Below are 25049 nucleotides of genomic sequence, written 5' to 3'. Positions count from 1 at the left end.
CCAATATTCGTTTTTAGATCACTGCAGTATTGATCATGAAGATCAACTCATCCCATAAATTTGTTGTATGTCTTAAATGCTCCAGGAAATTCAATTGGTACTTTACGTTTAGCTGTTTTTTCGAATCGTTCTATTGGAATAGTAGGTGTAACGCCAACGGCTGTAGATAATATGGACACTGGTTTCGAGTCCATTACCGTAATGTAATTTATACCACTGGTTTTATCATGACTTACAACATAAGATCCTCTAACAGCTTTCTTTTTATCTAGTTTATGTTTATCTATCAATGTCTTCTGTTCGGGATTTTTGATCAATGTTTTTGAGTTTTTACTTGATTTATCCAACACTTTTGGAAACATATCCTTTGTAAAAACACGATCATCTCTAACCGTACCTGTTGCACGCAGGTTTTGTTTTTTCAAGTGTACTAGTAAATCAGGGGATGTGAAAAATCTATCAAAATATAGATGATATTTAGCTACATCATTCTTATCGACCGATGTTAGAAAACCATGAAGCATATTCATCACTGCCCGAGATCCTAAACTGCATTTAGAGAACTTCGTGTCACTTTGACAATCATTTTTTCCACAATAGATATCTATTTCTAAAACAAATCCATTAGAAGTACAAAGGGCCCATAATTTTATTCCAAAACGTATTGGTTTGTCTTTGATGAATTGTTTTAGAAGCGTGCGACCGAAAAATTTAATCATCATTTCATCTATTGATAAAGAAGAGCGAAAAAATCCAAACTGTTTTACATTTTCTCTAAAAATGTTTAAAATTACACGAACTTTCCAAATTTTGTCATTATCAGTCTTATCCGAATTTTTCGAAGTTTTCAAATTGGACTTAATTTTTTCAAACAAATTTCTATTCATCGTTTCTGAAACAACATCGAAATGCCACATTTCATCAGTTGACCAGTAATTTCTATAGCTTTTACGAATATTGGAAGTGGAAAAAATGATAATACCTAAAAATTTGTTGAAATGATCTGGATCTAATTCAAATCCATTTTCAGTTGTCGTTTCAATAATGTAATCTCTCATTCTATCACAAAAAAACAATTCAAATAATTCTCGAGGTTCCTTTCCTAGTACATTTTGTTTTATTGCTTCAAAATTATATATTTCTGATTCAAGTTGAACATCGTATGGTCTTTCTTGATCTATCCATTCGTATTTATGTGAGGCTTCTAACTTTTTCTCGTTCGCGGAAAAATTTTGATACACATCTTCATAAGATAAGGCTACTGCATCAGTGAATCTAGAAGTTCCATCAGCTTCTCCGTCATTATCGAGACTTTCTACGTCACTATTATCATCATCGGGTACCCACATAACTTCATGATCATTTTCATCTTCATTACTATGATCATTGTTTTCTACAACACTGCTATCAACACTGGCATTCCTCATCGACTTACGTTTCGGCATGATTTTGCCAGTTTTACGAAACTTCTTTTAGAGTCCGAATCTGATAAATATTTAACTTGAAAAAATACTCGGTGAATAGTAAAGCTCGCCAATTATCCTGAAAAGGACTATTGGAGAGACAGCCGAAGAAAAGAGTGAATATGCTCCAACTATCTTGAAAAAAGACCGTTAGAGAAATACGCACTTTTCAATCCTCCACAAGATGGAAAATCTCGCCAATTATCCTGAAAAGGACTATTGGAGAGACAGCCAAAGAAAAAGAGTGAATATGCTCCAACTATCTTGAAAAAGACCGTTAGAGAAATACACACTTTTGAATCCTCCACAAGATGGAAAATCTCGCCAATTATCCTGAAAAGGACTATAGGAGAGACAGCGGAAGAAAAGAGTGAATATGCTCCAACTATCTTGAAAAAGACCGTTAGAGAAATACGCACTTTTCAATCCTCCACAAGATGGAAAATCTCGCCAATTATCCTGAAAAGGACTATTGGAGAGACAGCCGAAGAAAAAGAGTGAATATGCTCCAACTATCTTGAAAAAGACCGTTAGAGAAATACACACTTTACAATACTCGAGAAGACAAAGGATTTATCCAACTGTAGGGACAAAGAATCCAGAAAAAAATATAGTAATTAGATTCGCAATTTTATCAACATTACCTGATTTTGGTACTACCGACGCCATATTAGATCCGCTATTTTGTAAAATTGAAAACGGACATTAGCATTGTATTCAGCGATATCGAAAACATAGGAATTGAGTACCCACTCACTGGTGCTCATCATTTTGGTATAACGACACCATATTGGATCCGCCATTTTGTAAAATTGAAATTGACACTAGCATTGTATTCAGCGACATCGAAAGTATAGGTAGTATATATTCATTCTCTAAATCGGCTTTTATTTAGAAAATTTTAGATTTCCCCGCTTGTCAACATGTTGCTGGTCGCCATCTTGGAAAAATGTTCCAGGAAAATTCGTAATGCCTAGGTTTATCAAAGAACTAACATTTTCAATGTAAATCTACATTTTCATCCTGATTTTATAAATTTCAGCAACTAATTTCTGAAAGAAAAATTCTAATGTAATACTAAATTTTCATCAACATTCAAGACGCCATTTTGTAATTTTCCGTGAAAAATATCCTAATTCTGACTGCAGATTCGTAAAGAGCGGGAAATTTTACAATAGAAGAGTGACTTCTAGTATACATTTACGATTATTTTGAGGTTTTTCTCGGTGAAAAACAAATCGACTATAAAATGGCGCCTTGGGAAGAAATGGGTTAAAGTCTTAAACTTAATTATATTTACTGAAGCGCCATTGTCTACCATAAATACTGTCCATTTTTGATTAGTTTCAGGTATACAAAACCTTACTCTCGTCGGCTCATGGACCTCACAATCTCCATCGCCAGATCCCCGATTCGCGGCAATGCAGACGCCTGGTCCTGCATACTGGGAGCCAGGGGTTTCTGTAACACTGTCATTACAGGTGCCGGTAGCATTCCCTCTTTCTGACTCGGCTGCTCTGCCAGTCGTGCCAGAACTGCCTTGGCTTCCTCGATCATTGCTTGTGTTGGTTTTGCAAGGCTCGTCACCTTGATGTCGGGACGAGCCGTTTGCGAGTTTAAAGGCTCAGCATTTGTCGGTTGGTTATATGGCGGATTAGGTCTTAATTCTCGCTGATATTGTCCTACTTGTTTCAACTGGCCGTTTTGTCCTTGAAGCGATCCAAGTCTTGGTTGATCATAACTAATCATGCCATACCGTCTTCCTGTAGGATACAGATATGTGTCTGTATCCGGGTTGTATAATCTTCCGTTATTTTGTTCATAAGAGCGGCCTTGCGAGCCTTGAAATCTCGGAATCCAATTCCCAGTTCTAGGCTGATATTGTCTCTGACCTTGAAATCTATTATTCTGAGAATTATTTCCAGAGTAACCTCCGTTATTGGAGTACTGATTATTATTATTTTGGTAATTATTACCGTTCTCTGAATTTTGTTGAATTTGCCTCTATTGGTACTGGCTCTTTTGAATATAGAGTTGCTGAAATTCAGCAGGCAATTCTTCGAATTCAATGGACAACTGTTCTTCTGATTCCAATCCCTGCTCTTGCACGTAAGCAACGTCCAAATTTTTGTTGAAACCAGTCCATTTGTTAGCTTCAAACTTAGGTTTCATATTATTTCGAGCCTCAATTCTCAAGGCTTCTTTATAAGCTTCGCTCAAAGAAGTAGAGCATTTGACATCCAAAAAATCCCCTATTTCTTTAGGTAAACCGTTTACGAATATCTTTACTACAGCTGACTTCAATGGTGTCAACATAATCTCATTAAATTGTGCTCCCAATTCGTCTTTTAATGCATGTTCTGCACAATTCAACAATATATTTATTCGGTCATGAAAATCCCCGACAGTGTCGCCCTGTTTCATTCTTGACGCGTGTAATCTTGCATCATAATAAGCAAAATCCTTACACGGTGCAAATCATTCCTTTAAAGCTTTCGTTAATTCTTCTGCAGTGTTAACGGTTTTGCCATACAAACAGTCCCTAGCCGGCCCCCTTAATTTGGCTATGACGGCCTTTACATAGTTTGGTCTTTGGGCGGCAGGTACTGTGGCAGATCCATTTTTTATGTCTTGAATAAAATCTTTTAATGGAAGATTCCTTCCATCGAACTCTGGGATTTCTAACAAGGAATTTTGTAAAGCAAAACCCGCTGATGCCGATTGCAGCATAACGAGAGTTGCTTGTTGCTGCTCTTATGCCTGCTGTTGCGCTGCTCCTACTGCTGCAGGGTCTGCCATTTTGTTCTCAAATAATGCGAATGCGTACTATCAGTCTTATCCCTGATTTCTACACTAATCGTATAATATTATCCTTCTATTTTAACGTATTCAAAACGTTATCATAGGGATCGCTTACAGGTTTAAGGTAGATATATATAGTTAAATCATATATATATATATATATATGGTTCAGGATATATATACTTAATTAGCTAAAACTTAATATTCTGAATGTGCGTTCTTATAAATCGTTAATGTAACGTAATTTATTACGCGTTATTTAATATTACTATTTATTTCGGGGACGGTATCATGGGTATAAATTATACACCCATTTGGTAAATATTTTTTTTTTTTTATATCAAAATTAAATTTGATATTAAAAGTTAATAATTAATTAATGGCGTACTCGCCAGAGAAGCCTGGCGTTTCCTCCAGCATAACTACTTCTCCTGTAATGAACCATGCATGTATTAGCCTTGCTACCTCATCTAACATCCAGTCCGCTGACCAGATAATCACGGTTCTGTCTCCTCCTAACTCGTCCGAAAAAATAAAAGAAATAAAATAAACAATACAAACATCACACTCACACAAACATCACACAACAAACAAATCACTCTCGGCTGTTACCTTTCCTCGTACCTCGAGGAGGCACGTATCTTTTAAGCTCAGATACATGAGCCATTGGTACCTGCTTGTTGTTATTCGTGGTTAGCATATAAATTCCCGGAGAAACCACTCGCAAAATCTTATACGGACCGGTATATCGCGGATCCAGTTTTGCGTTTTTCCCCGCACTCGCGCTTGACAGAGTGTGTGCTCGCCTCAAGACTAGATCACCGACCGAAAACTCTACGTCTCGACGTTTTCTATCATAATGTTTCTTCTGAGGGTTCTGTGCTTCTTCGATATGTCTAATCACAAGATCGCGTAACGCATCAAGTCTCGCCATACGCTCGCTCCAATCCTCGATCGACGAGCGGATGATCGGCGTTCGCGTTTCTACCTCACGACGCAGGCTTTTAGCCTGCTACGGTTCGCGGCCAAAATTCAAGAACGCCGGCGAGACCTTTGTGCTCGCCTGTATCGTCGTATTCAGCGCCTGCCTGAATTCATGCAAATACTTATCCCAATTCCTGTGATCCTGATCGACGAACATCGCCACCATCAGCTTCAGCGTTTTAATCGCTCGCTCGGCGAAATTCGCCTGCTGATGGTACGGCGGACAAAGTACGTGTTCAATCTTGTACTCGTCTAGCGTCGCTCGAAACTCATTCCCACAGAAATTCTTACCATTATCCGTGACAATATACCCCGGTATCTCCCATCGATACAAAATAAGCTCTTCAAGAGCCTGCGCGAGAGCCTTCCCCGTAGCTGACACAAGAGGTTTAAACACCACGTATTTCGTGAACAAGTCCTGAAACACGACTAAGTATCTAAACCTATTCTTACTCCGCGGAAGTTCAATCACGTCTGCCGCTATCACCAACCACGGTTGCTCAACTACGCGCTTGCTCATGAGGCCCATCGGAAATTGTTGTTCTATTTTATACCGTTGGCATTTCTCGAACGATTGCACGAATTCCGTGATGTCATAATACATTCCAGGCCATGAATACTCCCTCGCGACTCTATCGTAGGTCTTATCCCTTCCGAAATGTCCTGCCGAAGGCTCGCAGTGTGCGTTTCGCATCACTCGAGCTCGGTGTTCTATCGGTACCACCAAGCGCCAACACTGCTCACGGTTTGTAACCGGATCGAGTAACCTATCAGACGAGAATCTATACAGCATTCCGTCCTCCACTCGCCAATTCCGAAATTTATCCGGTCTCGCAAGCACGTCCTTCCTTTCCTGTACACGATTTCAAAATCGTACTGTTGGAGTTCTAGAACCCACCGCGCCAACCGACCCGTAGGTTCCTTCTTATTGCGTAGCCAAGTAAGTGCCGTATGATCCGTGACTACCACGAAATGCACTCCCTCAATATATGGACGGAACTTTTTAATCCCCATTATCACAGCCGCGCATTCCGACTCTGACACAGTATAATTACGCTCGTGCACATTCAACATTCTACTCGCGTAGCATATAGGATGTTCAAACTCCTCCTCATCCTTCTGAATTAGACACGCACCTAACGCATACGACGATGCGTCGCAATGACTAAAGAAAGTCCTCGCAAAATCGTGTCTCGCCAAAACCGGCGCCTCCGTCAGCGCTTTCTTTAGCTTTCCAAAAGCTTCGGCTTTCTCCTGCCCCCCAGTGCCAACGTTCGCTCTTGTGCGTAAGCTTCGTGAGCGGTACTTTCATCTCGCTCTCATGCTCAATAAATCGCGCATACCAACCGCATATACCGAGAAAACGTCGCAACTGCTTAACGTTTCGGGGCTGCGGGAAGTCAATCACCGGCTTAATCCGATCCGGATCAGGTCGCAACCCTTGACTATCCAATCGGTATCCCAAGAACGTCACCTCGGAGCACCCGAATTCACACTTCGACACGTTTACTTCGAGTCCCGCATTTACCAGCTTCTGCAGAGATCGCTCAAGCCAAGTCAAATGCTCATCGAATGTTCCGGTTACCACGATTACATCGTCTAAATATTTGAAAACATATGGCTCAAATTCCGGTCCGAAAAGCGTATCCATCAGTCGCATGAACGTCGCCGGAGCATTTACTAATCCGAAGATCATGTAATTACATTCGAATAACCCTAATCCCGGGACCGCGAATGCCGTATATCTCTTGCTCTCCTCGCTTAGCGGTACTTGTAAGTACGCATTTTTCAAGTCGATCTTAGAAATATAACGCGCCCCACGCAGTCGATCCAGAACTGAGTCAATGCTCGGCATCGGATATGCATCTGTTTTCGTTGCCTTATTCACTGACCTTAAATCTATACACATTCGATTCGTGCCATCCTGTTTTCTGGCTATAACCGGCGCGCTACTCCAATCGCTTGTCGATTTTCTGATTAGCCCCGATTCCAGCCATTTCTTTGTCTCGCTTCGCATGAACTCCATTACCTGTGGCGAATATCGCCTTAAGGGAGTTTTTACTGGTCGTGCACCCTGCACGTCGATCTCATGCTTAATTAAATGCGTACGCGCAGGTGACTTCTCGGGTACCACGCGCCGCACTAGACGTTCCACTAATTCGCGCTGCGAAGATCGCAACTCGGAGAGCCCCGCGACCTCAGCTCTAACGCGAACACGCGCGAGTCCAGGCTCACTCGGGAACTCCACTCTTTCGCGCTTCAGCTCCGCGAACCAGTGCCAAGGGCTATCCTCTATATGCCATTTCCCATTCGCATGATCCGTGCCAATGCCGAACTCCTGAATGAAGTCCATCCCGATTATCATGTCGTATTGCACTGGCACATCCACGACTCGCGCTTCGATTATTCGTGACACTCCGTCGATCTCAACCCTGAGCCGAAGTTTTCCCACGATCTCGGTTTTCGCTCCCGAAAACCCGAACAATGCGAAGTCGCACGGCTCAATTTTGTCCGCAAAGTCGCCGCGTATCCGCGGACCCACAATAGTCACCATCGCACCCGAGTCGTACAACACACTGTATGGCTTCCCCGCGATATGGACTACCAACAACTCGCGATTTTCCACCGCGTCAACTTTTGGTTCGCCCACGCAAAAACGAACACAGAGGCGCGAGAGACCTACACCGGTTCTCGATGACTCGCCTCGCTTCTCGTTCGCCCGACTATCCGTCAAATCTTTGCGTGTCGACTCGTATCCTGCGCCATCCGACGCTTCCAAACCCGATGCGATCGGTGTCGCCCAAACTGCTACCTCTCCACTCAGCTTATTTGTAGCAGCGCACTGGGTTCTTTCCCCGATTGCAACTCGCACTTCGGTCAGAAATCCCTCTGCCACTCGTGCCTTCAGCCCCCAACGGCTCCGAACTTGATCGCGTCGATTTCAAGTTCGCTGGGCTTGGGCACTCGGCCTTCCGATGTCCCAGCCCCCCGCATTTGTGGCATACGCCCTCAAAGGTCACGCGCCCTGCCGCGTTCCTCGCAGCAGGCCTCGCATTTCCCTTGGGCGGGCCCCTCTGCGAATGAGCTAGCTGGGATAACACGGCCACTACATCTCTCGGCAACTCTTTTGACGAATCCGCATCCTTCCGTTGAGCTACACCTTCACTATCCGAATTGCCTACGGGTTTTGTTGCCGACTTATTTTTCTTTCCTTGGCGGTCCTTACTATTCTCGTTCCCGACCGCATAAACTCGTTCGCCCATCGCAAAGTTCGCACCGCTGCTAGTCTTCGCGGTTCTTTTTGACGAATCTCCGCGGTAAGCGACTTCCGGCATCAACGACTCCTGCGGCGCTGGCGGCGGGCGGTAGCGATTCTCGATGTCCCGTCTGCGTTCAAATCTCTCCCCGTACACGCGAAGATCTCTGAGCGTTTGAATCTTCTTCGCCCTGATATAATTGCGAAGTTTCGGATATAAGTTGTTTTTAATCAACTCAAGCTGTCTACGTTCCGAAAGCTTCGGTTCTAACCTACTCGCGATATACAGGAAGGCCGTGAGAAATTCACCCAATGGCTCATCTTCGCCTTGAGTTCGGTAGCGTAGCGCGTCGTAAACATCCTCGCGCGATCGCCGCGGACAAAACTGGCGCTGGAATTCATCTTTAAAATCCTGCAATGTGTCCCAGCCCGGGCGATTCGTTTCCCACCATAAAGCCATTTCCGCGCTAGTGAACGACAACATTAACGCCGACAATATCTCCGCGTCCTTGAATCTGTAAAATGATTGCATTTCATGCAATCGCCTCAAAAATTGCTCCGCTGACAGTCCGCCCTTCTTCGAGAATGCTAAAGACCAACTTCTTACCGCCGTGACCGCGTCTGCTTGTTGCCCGTAAAGAAATCGGCCCCTTGGTTTGCTCGCGCGCTCTTCCTCTGACGCGCTCTCTAGCCACGTTTCGTCGTCATCGAGCGCCGAATCGTAATCCGTGTCCTCTGTTTCATCAGGCTCTCTACCGGCCTCATGCTTGCCTAACCGCGCACCCTAGGTGTCATTTACGCGCTTCTGATCGTAATTCATCTCACAAGGTCGGTACCTTGCCCCCTGCTGCGCGCCATCACGCACCGGCGTGCTCGTACTTCCCGGGCCACGCGTTGCTACCTGCGATATGCCCTTGCGTTCTCCCCGGCTCTCAGCCTTATTTACCCTAGATGCTGCCGAAGTCAACCACGCCGGCCAAAACGTTTTTACTGCGCGCTGCCACATCGATGGCTCCCGACCATGGAAACTCTCTGGTCGCCGCTCCGCGCGCACTCGCAAAATCTCTGTTTGCGTGCTCGCAATACCCAGAGTTGGCGCGAAGTCCGTCGGCACCGAACGATGCAAGCCCGCTCTTTCTTTCCTTCCGCGCACCTCCTCACGTGCAATCGCACCATCTGTGGCGTGAACTCGCGTCTCCGATGGCAACGCACGTGTCTCCCGCGTGACGTCACTCCGCTCTCGTCGAGCGCTTACCGCTGCATTCACCTCCGCCTTTAAAGTTTCCAGCAGTCCGACCCGCGCCGATGATGCGCTTCTCGCATCAACGACAGTCGGTATTTCACCTGCTAGAAAATCGTCGGCGCTCACAGGCGGTGCCGGTTCATGACGTACGCCATATAAAAATGCGCGAAATGCCCTGTCTTGCACGACCGCGGTCGTGCCGTCCGTAACTAATCCGTTCGACGTCATCCGTGTCAGCAATTCCTGAATTTGCATTGCCTGAATGTGCTCCTATATTGACTTTACTACAGGAATTCTCATAACCCGCCTTCTAAACGCTTCTGGCCGCGGCCGTGATTCCGCAGCTCTCCGATGCTTGGGCGATCTCGTCACCGGCATCGTATTTCACGCGACCCCGCGCGGTAAACAAACAGGCACCAAAACAGACCCAAGCTTTCCTCGGCTTATTTCGCCTTCACTAGGCCTAAGCGCGTTTGTCCTCTTTGTTTTCGAGAACAGCACAACGTGCACAAGCCGGCATGCCCCTGGTGCGAATACGCAACACAAAGACTTTACTCAGCCTGTAAACACGTCTAACCTTGAGCTCACGCTCAGCAACAATCCAAACAGCCGAGAATGATCGTTGCGATTCTCGCAACTTTCAAATTCAGAAACACATTCCAACGTACAAATTTAACTAGCCAAAACACCCGGCTCGAGCAATCGCAATCTGCGTAATAACAACACACAAATTTACAGCGTAATCGCTTAATCACAACAACGCGATACTCGCCTCAGCCCGTTTCACTAGCTCCGGGCTTCCGCGTAACTCGAGCCAAATGCGTTGACGACACAATAATGACGAAAACTCAAAATGTCCCATGCAACTAAAATTTTCCCTTTTCCAGCTTATGTCCACGGCTCTCGTTCGCTACTCCGCGAATTCGCCGAAAAGCGCTGATCGGCCGAGACACCGCACTGTTCAAAGCTTATCACAAAGGGAATTATCGCGATCACCTCTTTCCAACCAGAACAAAGCGATGCGAACAACGAAAACCTGCCGAGATTAAACAAGGGATGCCATGCAAGAGTGGTCAGCCTCCGTGCGCCATGGGCTGGTCTCTGCTAATTTTTCTGGGTTCTTTCTCGGTAAAGAAAGCCGGCGCTGACTTTCATAGGCCGAAGTTCGCGCTGGCTGGGGAAGGTTGATACAAAGAAACGGACACTCTATTCACTGATATTACATATGGCGATCTCATTTATTGACGCCTTTTCACAAATATCGCTACAAGATTAACTTCGCCGCGGCGAGCGCGCTCGCTCAGCCTTTCCGCGACAAGAGTTTGCGAGATCACGCGAGCGAGATCGCTCAGCGTGCGCGATAACATCGAAATACGCAAATGTCCGTAATCGAGCGAGAGCTGGCGCGAGAGAGATAAACAGGCTTTCGACCCACCGGATGCCGACGGTCCATCGACAGAGAGACGACGCCGGCGGAAGCGCAGGCCCGCTGGAAACGGCGCCCTGGCGATGACTGGGACTGCTGCAGGAGAGGCCGCAGCACGGCCTTTGCCCCGGGGACGGCGAATGGTCGCTGCTAGTCCGGGCTCGGTTCGGAACACCTGGTTCTCCTGGCAAATAGCAGTCGTACTCCTGGCAGTCGTTCCTCTCTGGCCGAAATGTCTTCTCGTTCAGACTCTCCTTAGGCGGCCCTAATTACTCGAGAGCTCGCGCCTAACTGCCCTTCTTCTCTCTTAATTTTCCAAGCCTCGCGCCGCCGCGCTCCCACTTCTCTCGCCGTCAAAAATCAGTCAAAATCGCTCTCTCTCTCTCGCTCTTCTCGCTCTCACTCGCACTCACGGCGACACCTCGCCGATCGTTGCGCTCCTCTCTCCAGATCCTGCAACGACACAAGTATGTAGTCGCTGTATAGCGTATACTTGGTCGCTGCGTTCACGCGAGGAGAGTGCCGCACACAGGGCCAGCGAGCATCGCTATAGCCCTGTCACAGTTATTATTATTAATAGACTTGTCCTTGAATTTATATAGTTATATATATATGTGTGTATATTGTTAGAATATTTGTCCAAGAAATATAATCTTTTATTTTAGCTGGTCCTTATAATAACTAAATGTCCTTGCAATAAGTAATTATGCTGGAATTTGCCTGATCCTACGCTGTATACGTATATATATATATGATAATATGTTTTGTCGCGGAACGACTAAGCTATCATGCCTTAGGTGGCATGACGCCTTTATCTTCTTTTGAACTTTTTAATTTGTTGCACACGAGTGTTGATGATCGAAAGTCGGTGAAGGTGTTGAAATTAATTTACACTCACGTAATGGGAAAAAGCCGTCTGGCACAAAAAACCCATGATTTATTGAAATCTTAAAAAAAACAACACTAAACTAATACAAAGAAGAAAACGCAAATTACGCATAGAATGAAGATTCCGTGCTTAAAGGAATAAAAGAAAGAACGAGCGAATATTACAAATGATGTCGCGTGCTTACACACACACACACACACCGCACTGTACACTGATGAAATGATATATTGTGGTCGAGAGAAATCTCAGACACACAATTTTGATATAAAGGTGTACTCAATACACCTAAAATGAATTGAGTAATGAAATTGAATGCTTGATTAGCACCTCAAACGCCGAACGGTGAATGAGTATAATGCAACACGTGGTGACTTTAATAAATGAACTATTTTTTCACATATAAATTGACTTAAGATTAACTAACTGAACTAAGACTCGATAAAAGGTGCGCAATACGTTGGTTTGCGTCTTAACTATTCTGATAAGGGGCGCGAAAGCACACAATGACTTACTTTTAAGAAAACTAAAACGCTATATTAAGCACGTGTTCACGAGTTGAAGGCCGGAACTCTTTGTCGCTACTGACTGGCAACCGCGTGGCGAGCGAGCAATTAGCCGCAGCCGGCATGTGCTGCCGTCACGAGGCGCCCCAATCACTCTCATACACACTTACAAATAAAGCATTGACGTGTGACGACGGAACATAATACGTTTATTAACGCATTCGCGATTTCGTCACGCGTATACGTTAATCACTGATAAAAAGAATATAAATATACTGATTTTAAGAAATAATAATAAAAACTGGTTGACAAGAAACTGAGATGAAAACTGATTGTAAACAAGAAGGACAAAAATTTCAAAAGAACTAAATAAAAACTGTACGTAATTCTGAAGAGAATTGAACTGTGGCACGACTGGACGTGATTAACTCTGGCACGAGACTATTTTATTAGGCGTGGGCGATACAGTAATGCAGCGCGAGAGTGTTACTACGCAGTCACTGCATTACTACGCGGTTGCCGAACCGCCCACGCGCGCTAAATGCGTACGACTAATACGCGCGTCGCAATTATACATAATACTAATACATATAAATTTTTTTTTTTTACATTACATTATTACATACAGTGCCGGTCAGCCACTTTTACCCCCCCACGGGCAAAATCAGTCTAACTTCAAAGTTTTATATCTCTGGTAGAAATTAACGTACAGAGACGCGCGTCGGTGCGTTTGAAAGGTCTTTCGGAGAGCTTTCAAATGATATGACTCACGGTTGCCATAGATTGTTTTTTAAATTTTGCAACAATTATGCAAAATTGAAAATTCTGAAATTTTTTTATTATTTTTGACAATTAGCCAATTTTTGAAAAAAAATCGTACGAAAATTTGAAGTACACCATTTTTTAGCTATTACCAAGCTCTATCTGAATCACTCATCAAAAATTTATTTTCGTCAAATATGACGCGCGCACGGGCATTTTTTCCTGGAAGTGACAGTTTTTTTCAACATTTTTTATCTCCGTCAAATTGTAACAATCGAAAAAAATTTTATAGGAGAAAAAATGTTTGTTTTTTCACGTAGAATACTGCAATAATTTTTTTTTCGGTTTTTCGAAAAATTGTTTTCGATTGTTACAATTTGACGGAGATAAAAAATGTTGAAAAAAACTGTCACTTCCAGGAAAAAATGCCCGTGCGCGCGTCATATTTGACGAAAATAAATTTTTGATGAGTGATTCAGATAGAGCTTGCTAATAGCTAAAAAATGGTGTACTTCAAATTTTCGTACGATTTTTTTTCAAAAATTGGCTAATTGTCAAAAATAATAAAAAAATTTCAGAATTTTCAATTTTGCATAATTGTTGCAAAATTTGAAAAAACAATCGATGGCAACCGTGAGTCATATCATTTGAAAGCTCTCTGAAAGACCTTTCAAACGCACCCACGCGCGTCTCTGTACGTTAATTTCTACCAGAGATATAAAACTTTGAAGTTAGACTGATTTTGCCCGTGGGGGGGTAAAAGTGGCTGACCGGCACTGTATATCAGGATTAAGTGAATTTAAAAGTTGTCACTTAACAATATATTTGCCTCGATTTATTATTACAATGCTGGATTCAAATTTTTACATTATTTATTAAATAAATTTTATAAATGTATATTTTCAATTTTATTAATTCATTATATTATGATTGAAGGTGTTCGATTGCAATATAAGGCTCTTATAAATAGACTGACATGGCAGTGGGAAGAATTACCTTATAAACATAATGAAAATTGTTGTATTTTCAAAACGGCTATAACATTTGTTGATAGTGTTTGTGAAATATGGGGACCATTGATGCAAGGTCTGACATTAATAGTTATTCCTAGGCATATAACGAAAAATCCAGAAGAATTTATTCATGTTTTAGATAAATACAAGGTATTTTATTTCTAAAAGACGTGTATTATCTCCTGAGATAAACTATTAACGATAAATTTAATCCAATTGTTAGATCCAGAGAATTGTTTTGGTTCCATCTTTATTGAAATCTATGTTGATGTACATACGACTTCAGGTATATTTGATATAAACATCTTTAAAAATTATACAGAAAAATATCACTTACTATCTTTTTTCATTGATTAGCAAATCAGAAGCCACCTCAAAGAATTGAAATTATGGATTTGTTCTGGAGAAACTTTGTCGGTATCCTTAGTTCAAGAATTTTTTCATATATTCAATGGAGATAATAAATTATTAGCTAATTTTTATGGCAGCACAGAAGTTATGGGTGATGTGACGTTTTATATATTACGAGAAGATAACTATCATCAATATAATGATAAGATCCCCATTGGTAAGTATCTTTTTTAATGTAGACTCATTATAGAACATTATTCAGTCAAATAGGGTCTGAATTAAAAAAATGTCGCTCAATTGTTACAAATGTGTTGCCAACGGATTTTTGACCCTCAGAAATCCGAATCTGTAATTATTTTTCCTCTAATTACGGAAAAAATATCGGAAATGGAAAATTTAAACAATTTTCGCGATTGACTTGGAAACGGCTGGATTTAAGTAAAAAATAAGCAGAACCAAAGTCATGAATAGCAATGCATACACACTTTAATATAATGTTTGCTACAACGATATATAAATGAGCTGGAAATTTCAAGAGTCTACGCCAATGTTGCTCCGATCACATGGACCGACGGTGTGGCGATGGTAAGTTTTGAATTCAAAATCCCGGGACATGTAACTATTCTGTAAGTATCACGAGAGACAATATACAGAGCAGTCAATTTTATGTAGATTAAATCACTGAATGTAATAGTGTTATTTAATTTTACGATAAAATGATAGATTCATAGATAAAATATAATTTACTGATTGTGAAAGATATGTTATTTCGAGTGTGAAAAAATTTTTTTTAAATATATTTTCCCTCGCACACTTCTACACACTTTACAAGATATGCAAAAACTGACAGTCAAGTAGGTATTACATAATCTCTGAATACAATACATATTTAAAAATATTGCCCAACTAACTGCATCTGTTCAGAATTCGTAAAAATGAATTTTTTAATAGTTGAAAATGTTCTTCCAGCTCAAAGCTCTATATAATCAATCTTATTTCCTTCATACATAGTATACTTCTTTGTAGTGAAACATACGAATATGTTATATATCAATCAAATTAATTCTTTCATAGAAAAAGAAAATTTAATAATTATGCTTATTATTTGTTTTATATAAATTATCAAAAATTACTAGGAGGTATAATTTAAAATAATTGTTAGTCTAAACTTTCAGTAAACTAGAGAATTATGCGAAATCATTTTCCTACATCAGGCGAGTTTATTTATATAGTTATCAATATAGCTATTAATATGTTGGATTTTAAATAATACGGTTATCAGATAAATAATCATACACTCATTATTTATCGTTGCCATAAGCCTCAAATAAACGTCATAAGACAACTCGCCCGGCCTCTCGTTATGCCTTTCAAATCAAGACTATCGCGATCCCTTATCTGTCGTGTATATTGCATAGAAAATAATTTTGTAATTTGTAACGAGGGCAGCGCCTTATTCGGCACTGACGTCACCAATTTATTAAGGGGAGAGTAAGAGAGGCACTTTCGCTCTTTAACAATCAGGGAACGAGAGGATAGGTCGAATGAATAAATGATTTTCTTTAATAAGAACATACAACTTAAATCTATTCAGACAAACAAATACAAAATCGGTTATAATAAAAGTTTACCTCACGCGCACATGTACAGAACAACTTAAACTAACGCGGGAGGACGAATTGCCCGGCGACTAAATCGCCTTGACCATTCGCCTCCTTCCAAGTAAAAAAAAGATACACCGAAACCTCACTACCGCGTTACGATGAGCGTAGCCGGCAAGGGATTGCCTGGCTACCTATCGGTCCTACGCGGCCGCGCATCACCATGAGAGAGAGAAATATCGGGAGAGAGAGATAACCTGACCTTTGTCCTTGGCGATGAGCCGGCAACGGGGAGTTGACCTGGCCGCTGGCTGGACGTCTTCCTCGGCGTAGCCCGTGGTGAACCCACTGGAAGTCGCGCCGTGCACGGTGGCGAGGGCGACACTGAATGCCCTGCTGCAGGTGTTGTCGCCACACGTAGCCTCGTCTCGCCCTGGTCTGGTCACTGCTGCACGTGTACTTCTTTTTCTCTCTTTGCGCTGCTTCTTTTCTTCGCTACTTCCAACTTCTCTCCTTAACTTTCTTCCGGGAACTAGCTCACGCGACTTGACGCATGGTCAGCGTTAGCACTTTCGCCGGGCTCTCCCACCAAGCCCACTCATTAGGCGGCGTGCGACAAAAGCGCTAATTGGTCGCGCGTCACACGCCGGCCCAAACCTGCATCGTACGTGCATAGGCGCGCACTCCAGCATGCTCGCTAACTCTCTCTCTCTCTCTCTCTCTCTGTCTCTCTCTGCCTCATAGTCGCTGCGCTCTTGCTTCTTCGGGAGCTCTCAATCTTGCTCGGCAATCTTCGGCGGCTGTAAAAACATAAAGGCCAGTGGTTAGGCGCAATACATATATGCGCCCAACGCTGACCATGTCGCCATGCCGAGCGATAAGAGGGAGAGAGAGAAGGAGGGCAGACGAGGAGCAAGCGTACTGCTTGCTCTCGTCATAAATTGTAAATAAACATTTCAATTTTTGTTGAACCCTATAATATCTTGAAAAACTTAGTATTTATTTGGAATCATTGGTGATTTATACAGCTCGTTTCTTTTGAAACCAAAATATTTTAGTTAACATTTGCTGGATAGTTTATAATGAATAATAATTAGTAACTCAGTTTCGAAGACTTCAAATTTTTAAGTACTTGCAAGCAATATATGATTTTAAATACAATTTTATATAAATTATTTGATAATATTTAAATATATATTATTTAATTTTAAATATATTCTTATTTTTTACAAAACCATGAATTATTTTGAAAAATGATTGTGTGACGAAAGCAAGCAGTATACTTGCCTTTTGTTTGCCTCTCTCTTTCTCTCTCTCACCCTTCTTTTCTTGGCAAGGGATAATAAGTCCTTAGAAAAAGATAGCAAAACAATTTTCTTTGGTAGATTTTTTTTTATTTATTAACATAATCTCTTTTTATCTTGATACACTTTTCTAGGCGTCCTTCAAGTTTTTTTAAGCCATCAGAAAAAAATAATTTTAGAAGTTTCTCAAAACAGCCATTTGTTTGTGTTATGACCTCATTCGAGATTAATCGTTGTCCGGCAAGCCACTTTTTTAGATTTGTGAATAAAAAGAAATCATTAGGGGCCAAATCTGGTGAATATGGTGGATGGTCTACTAATTCGAACTTCGTTTCCTTAATTTTAGCCATTGAAACTAAGAAAGTGTGCACTCGTGCATTGTCTTGATGAAACAGAATTTTTTTTTGTTCAAATAAAGACGTTTTTCCTTTATTTTCTCGCTTAACCGGTCCAACAACGACGCATAATACTCTCCTGTGATTATTTGTCATTTTTCTAAATAGTCGACGAAGATAATTCTACGTGCATCCCAAAAAATAGTAGCCATCGGCTTCGTCGGCCGATTTCACTGTCTTCGCCTTGTTTGGAGCTGGTTAACCTTTCACAACCCACTGTTTTGATTGTTCCTTCGTCTCAGAAGTGTAGTAGTGTATCCATGTTTCATCAGCAGTTATGAATCGACGCAGAAAGTCGTCCGGATTACAGCGGATGCGCACCAAGAGGGCCTCAGCGGCCACCACTCGACTGCATCTGTTCTCAACTGATGTGATAGGAAATGCGGCACTCATCTGAAATTTTTCTCATGTCCAATTTCTCATGCAAAATCGAAATGACTGTACCTTTTGAAACCCCTGTGGCCTCAACTATTTCGCCCAATTTTATTCTTCGGTCACTCAAAACCATATCATAGATTTTATTGATCATTTCCGGAGTGCTCACGTTTACAGGATGGCCTGAAGGATGTTCTTCTGCAGCTGATGTACGGCCACGTTTAAATTCATTTACCCATTTTTAAACAGTTGCAAACATAAGGACAGATACACTATGAACTGAATTTAACTTTGAAAGAAATGTTTTATCACCGCTCGAAATTCACTTTTTTCCATTGTTAAGAAGAAACAAAAGTTCATTTTGATCGACGATAAAAACGGAACTACTCGATGGATCTGGCTGCAATTTCGACAGCACTCTATTTAATAATGACGCTTGCTGATGCAACATAAGTTAGGATGATTTTAGCGCCATCTCTTGGATTTTCTTAGAACTTATTGACTCACTCTCGTAAAGCGTTGACTTTGAGAATAGTCACGGGTAAGTCAGAATTATGTGCTTCATTTTTAACAAGCGTGCGTCTAGTGAAGTTTAAAATTGATCTAATAGAATCTTCTGGCTTAAAATGTATTTTACGACTACACTAAATGACACTAAATAAAGTACTATTATTTGGTTTTAAGCTAAACAATATAACTTTGGGTGTTAATGCTCATTCAAATCATTTCCTACTATGATAAAGATAAGTGTATGTTTAACATTGACTATGATTTTTTGATAATCTTCAGCAAATCCTAACAGCATACTAAGGGGAATGGTAACGTCAAAATAAGCGCCACTTCTTTGTCTTTAGTCGAGCCAGCATTTTTGGCAATTAAACTTTGACTTGGATGAATAACAAGTTCTTCATAAGACTCGCTAAGCCAACATTTTTAGCTTTATCTATTTCAATAGAGTCAGTGTTTGATCCTCGAGTGAAGTGGACGTACTTGTGTTACGATCTACTCGGAAATAAAAAATGTCAACCAATCAAGAAAAGATATTATCTTATTTAAATTAATTCCTAAAGTAGTAATAATAGCAGAACAAGGGCCAAAGGCCACACAGGAAGGAGGCAAGATATCTACACCTACGCAAAAAAACAAAGAAAAATGGACAACTGTAAGTGGTATAAAAAGTAAGGGAGAACTAAGTAGTACAGAAAATAAAATCAAAGTAATTAAAAAAAAACAAGATAACAAAAGCAGATAGAAAACAGCAATCCTAGTTATCGGACCACTGGCTGAGTCAATCTACCAATAAATACAAAGTTCTTAAGGACACATAAAATGCTGAAACGAACACAATAAATAATTGTATCGGTTCTATCTATGAGCTGTTAGACTATTTTCTGTACTAAAGAACTACTGTTAGACTTTTCACTGTATTACTGCAATACATCTATCAATTAGTATATTAAACAGCGCCACCTCACATACTTATTACTGTTATTGATAAATAAACCATTAATAATTTATTTAAACTCAAATAAAACTTCAAATAAGAGTATATGAAGAGAGTATATATATAAACAGCATGAAGAAGCTATGTTGTGAAAATGGGCACGAAAATTTGTTTTTAAATACGCTGAATTTTACACAGGCTGATATTCTCTCCTAGCTTGGCAAAGTGAGCGTTCGAAATTGAATAAACTTGGCTTATACCTAAGTTATTTCTCTCTAGTGATTAGCTAAGTAATCCTTCTATTTTCTATTCTAATTTACGCTCGACTCATAAAATTTTTCACACTATGAGAAACTTGGGCTGGATCACATCCTCTCAAAGAAAAGACTTTAGCTCTACTTATAGAACACTTCACGCCATAAGAAGCTAGAATAAGTCCATCCTTGATTATATTTAAAATCGTCTTATATATATATATATATATATATATATATATATATATATATATATATATATTATTTATAATTTTTCAAATTCAATACTTTAAAATTCAAACGAATTCTTACTCATTAACGCGACAACCAAGAGAGTACGAACAATATAAAATAAAAGGTAATAGTAACATCAAATAATGAAGTCTACACATTAGAAATTATATTATCGCCAATCTTTGTCTGTAACATAGAAGACATTCGACTACTGGTAAAACTGCTCAACGACATAGCTAAAGATAGCTATACGTCAAAAGTTTTGGGACAAAATAAAATGAAAATCCAACCGTCAACTGCTGAAAAATATCAGCCTATATTTGACGGATTAAAAGAGAAAAACATCCAATTTTACACATATCATCGAAAAGAATATAAGAGAACTATGCATCCTTCCGTTGACATTAAAGACCTAAAAACTGCAATAGAGGAATACGGAGATAAGGTGATGAGCATCAGGAATATCAGGCATCGGGTAACAAAAATTCCAGTACTACTATTTGCAGTGGAAATCAAACATGATTACAAAAGCCAAGACATCTATAAGGTGAACAAACTGTTGAATACCGTGATAAAGTTTGAACCGCCTAATATTAAAAGAGAGATCCCACAGTGCTATAAATGCCAAGAATACGGACATACAAAAAATTACTGTTTTAAAGGTACAATCTCTGTGAAATATGCAAAACAACACGCAACAGAAAACTGTCCTATAAAGGAAAAAATTAAAAAGTAAGATATGCTAATTATCAAGTAATCATACTGCAATCTACAAATAATGCCCGATTCGCATACAATTATAGTGAAAACTATTTCCCAGATCAAGAGAAGAAACCTTCGTTCCAAACAGTAAACTAGATCAAAATAATACTAATATTAAGTAAAATTTAAATAACAACAGAATCAAAACAAACATAACATATGCTCAAGTGTTATTAAAACAAAACCATCAAAACGTAACGGTAGAATTAAATGAAACAAATACACAAATTGATCCAAGGAAACTCAAGCGATAACAACATCAATAACACAAATAAACTTGAACATATGATGGAGCAACTGATGCAAAGAATGAACACTATGCTCAATCTGTTAACTGTGTTACTAAAAAAAATAATAAAATGAGTAGGTTAAAACTCGATATCTGGAACGCAAACGGTCTTATGCAAAGGCACTTGGAATTAAAAACATTCTTAATCCATTAAAATATAGATATCGTCTTGATTGAGAAACACATTTTAAAAGCAAGAATTATCTCAGTATACCAAACTACACCGTACATGAAACAAATCACCCACTCAATAAAGCACACGAAGACATTGCAATTATAATAAAAATAAAAATAATTCACTACTAATCATCACGGATAAAGATGGTCCGATAACAATATCAGCTATTTACTGTCCTCCAAACAAAACAACAACAACAAAAATTGGACAGATTTTTTCCATTCACTAGGAAATCGCTTTATAGCAGGAGGTAATTACAACGCTAAACATCCATGCTGGGGTTCAAGATCACCAACTCCTACATACAGAGACAGACTATACGAAATAATACGCAAGTAAATTAATACATTTCAATATCCATGGGAAAACCAACGTATCAGCCAACAGACAAATAAGAAACCGGATTTGATTGACTTTGCAATAGTTAAATGTATACGTAAATAAAACACACATCGAAACTTCGTCATACTTAGACCTTACATCAGATCATTCATCGATATTAGTCATCTTAAACTTCACTGTACGAACAACTATAAACAACCGCACAATAAAAGAATGGGAAAAGTATACACATTTCATAGAGGAACGTATTAAATGCAACGTACCTCTTAAAACAGCAACTGATATAGAAAACAGTATACAAACATTCAACTCACTTATAACTGAACGGATTAGCCAATGCTCTACTATGGTAACGAAAAGAAAATCTCAACAAATTATCTCTTTTACAGTAGAACAAAAAATAAAAGAAAAAAGACTATTAAGAAGAAGTTATCAGATTACAAAATCGAGCCAGGATAAAGCGAAACTGAATAGAGCAGTCAAACAATCGAAGAAAGTACTCTTAGTAGAGAAGAATGTAGAAATGCAGAAGAATCTCAGAGCACTTATTGTTAGTGCTACTTTCTGCGCTCTTTCCGTTCTTACTTGATGTAATATACTACGAATATTGCACTGCTCACGCATAATAATTTCTAATTCCAATAAACAGTTTCGATAATCTTCATGATATATTGCTTTTATGACAGTATGTGTTTTCACGCCTTTTGCTTTCTTTATTGGTTGATGGTTTGCTCTTATATATACTATACATTTCGTATACTATACATTTTGCTTCGAAGGCCAATGAATTCTGTTGGAAATATACAACGATATGCGTATTGAGTGACTACAACCTTGGTTCTGCTAAAAAGTGCATCATCCTTTCTTTTTTTTTTTTGTACCTGGATTTTATTGCACCCCTACAAACTTAAGCGCTGTGGACTATAGGCCCACACCAACAGTCCTAGACTAATCAGCAGCCAGAGCAGCATGCCCACTACGCTCTCTTTATCCGCACATTTATAATATAATGTTTTTTCTATTTTGTTCACATTAATTAACAATTCAGTTCTTCAATACATTTTATATTGTGACTGTTTTGCTTTGTTTCTATCGCACTAGTTTACTGGGAACTTTATATATGTGTGTGTTTGATTTAAATAAAGAACATTAGATAAATATACTTATACAGGGTGGGCCATTTTAAGTGGACCAGTAGGTTTTCTCGGAAACTATGAGAGATAGCGAAATATTTTTCAGACAAAAGTTGCTCAATTTGGAGGTCATGTTCAAGGTGATTTGAAGGTCAACTTTGTTTCTTAAATGGAAACCCCTATTTTTGACCTCGGATTCAGAAAGAGCGGGAAATTCTCCGTTTAGATGATACTACTGTGGGCAAAAAGTAAGGTGAATTTTCAATTTAAACTTCGCGGGCTTAACATTTCGGGCTAGTTCTTTTTTTCTTGAGTTGGTAGGACTGCGAATGACATCTGGGACAAATTTCATGTCAATGTCATCATCAGTAATATATTTACGCTTGTGTTTACCAAACGACCAAGAGTGCATGTTTCGATTTTTACAATGTCTGATTTAATTGAGCAAAGAAGTGCCATCAAATTTTGTTTGCGGAATGAAATTTCGGCTGCGGAAACGTTGAGGATGTTGCGGAAGGCCTTTGGTGATTCTACCATGTCGCAGAAAAATGTTTATAAGTGGTACAAAGACTTCAAAGAGGGTCGAGAACGTGTTGATGACTTGGAGCGCTCCGGACGACCATCGACGTCAACAGATGACCAACACGTCAATAAAGTGAAGGAATTAGTGCTCGAAAATCGTCGGTTGACTGTTAGAGACCTTACTGATATGATCGGAATATCAAAAGGATCTGTGAAAACAATTTTGAAAGACCATTTGGGCCTACGAAAAGTCAAATCTCGTTTGGTACCGAAAACGCTCAATTTCTTGCAAAAAATTCGCCAAAAATTCGACGCATATCGTTCCGCAACCACCGTATTCGCCTGATTTGGCTCCGTGTGACTTCTGGCTATTCCCAAAACTCAAGAGACCACTCCGAGGAACGCGTTTCGAGTCGATTGAGGAGATAAGAGCTGAATCGAAGAAGGCGCTGATGGCTATACCGGAAAGGGACTATTTGGCATGTTTCAAGGATTGGAAAAAACGTTGGCATAAGTGTATTTTATCGGGAGGGGATTACTTCGAAGGGGATGACATTGATGTAGAAGAATAAATAAAGATTTTTCATTTTACAAACAAATTCACCTTACTTTTTGCCCACAGTAGTATAATATATGTGGGGTCTGATTCACCAACCAAGGTCATGTGTAGGTCAATTTATTTTTTTTCTTAATTTTTCCACCCGAATGGCCGGGTAAGGGTAATGTTAGGCAAAAAATATTTTAGACAAAAGTTGCTCAACTTCGACGGGGCCACATTCCTATGACCTTACCTTTGACTTTGGAGGTCATGTTCAAGGTCATTTGAAGGTCAACTTTGTTTTCTTACATGGGAAGAAAACAATATATTCGAGTGGAAAAATTAAGAAAAAAAATAAATTGACCTTCACATGACCTTGGGTGGTGAATCGGACCCGACATATGTTACATCATCTGAACGTAGAATTTTCCGTTCTTTCTGAATCTGGGGTTAAAAATAGGGGTTCCCATTTAAGAAAACAAAGTTGACCTTCAAATGACCTTGAATATGACCTCCAAGGTCAAAGATAAGGTCATAAGAATTTGACCCCCTCGAAATTGAGCAACTTTTGTCTGAAAAATATTTCGCTATCTCTCATTGTTTTCGAGAAAACCTACAGGTCCTCTTAAAATGGCCCACCCTGTATATTCATTATAAACTCTAACAGGTTATTGGCCCAGACTCTAGTGCGTGAAAGTTTATAAACATTGACATTTGAGTGTAAAAACTGAAAGTGAACAAGATGGTTGAAAATGTGCGCGCCGTTATCCAGAAACTCAATGGTGAAAATTATACGGTGTGGAGTTATAAAGTGCAACTACTGCTGATGAAAGATGACAACTGGGAAGTCATCAGAGATACCGCTCCGACTTCAATTTGTAAAGCATGGATTAAGAATGATGAAGCCGCTCAAGCTACTATTGGCCTACTAGTCGAAGATAGCCAGTTAAGACTTATACGTGAAGCAAAGACGGCAAGGGAGCAAT

The 25049-nt window shown here is 40.1% G+C and overlaps 1 protein-coding gene across 1 annotated transcript in view; it reads left to right on the top strand.

The window, feature by feature from the left end:
• The window catches only part of LOC131675463 (beta-alanyl-bioamine nonribosomal peptide synthetase ebony), a 964295-nt gene that overhangs the window by 351282 nt on the left and 587964 nt on the right, over window positions 1–25049 (top strand). The window contains exons 6-8 of the mRNA XM_058954451.1: window positions 14265–14491; window positions 14565–14627; window positions 14699–14909. Of these exons, the coding sequence (XP_058810434.1) occupies window positions 14265–14491; window positions 14565–14627; window positions 14699–14909 (501 nt within the window). The remainder of the gene's footprint in view (window positions 1–14264; window positions 14492–14564; window positions 14628–14698; window positions 14910–25049) is intronic.

Source organism: Phymastichus coffea, unplaced genomic scaffold (genome assembly GCF_024137745.1).
Source record: "Phymastichus coffea isolate CEN01 unplaced genomic scaffold, Cenicafe_Pcof_1.1 PCOF00001, whole genome shotgun sequence".
NCBI classification, from domain to species: Eukaryota; Metazoa; Arthropoda; class Insecta; order Hymenoptera; family Eulophidae; genus Phymastichus; species Phymastichus coffea.
Note: the sequence above shows the minus strand (reverse complement) of the source record. Positions and strands in the feature narration are given on the sequence as shown.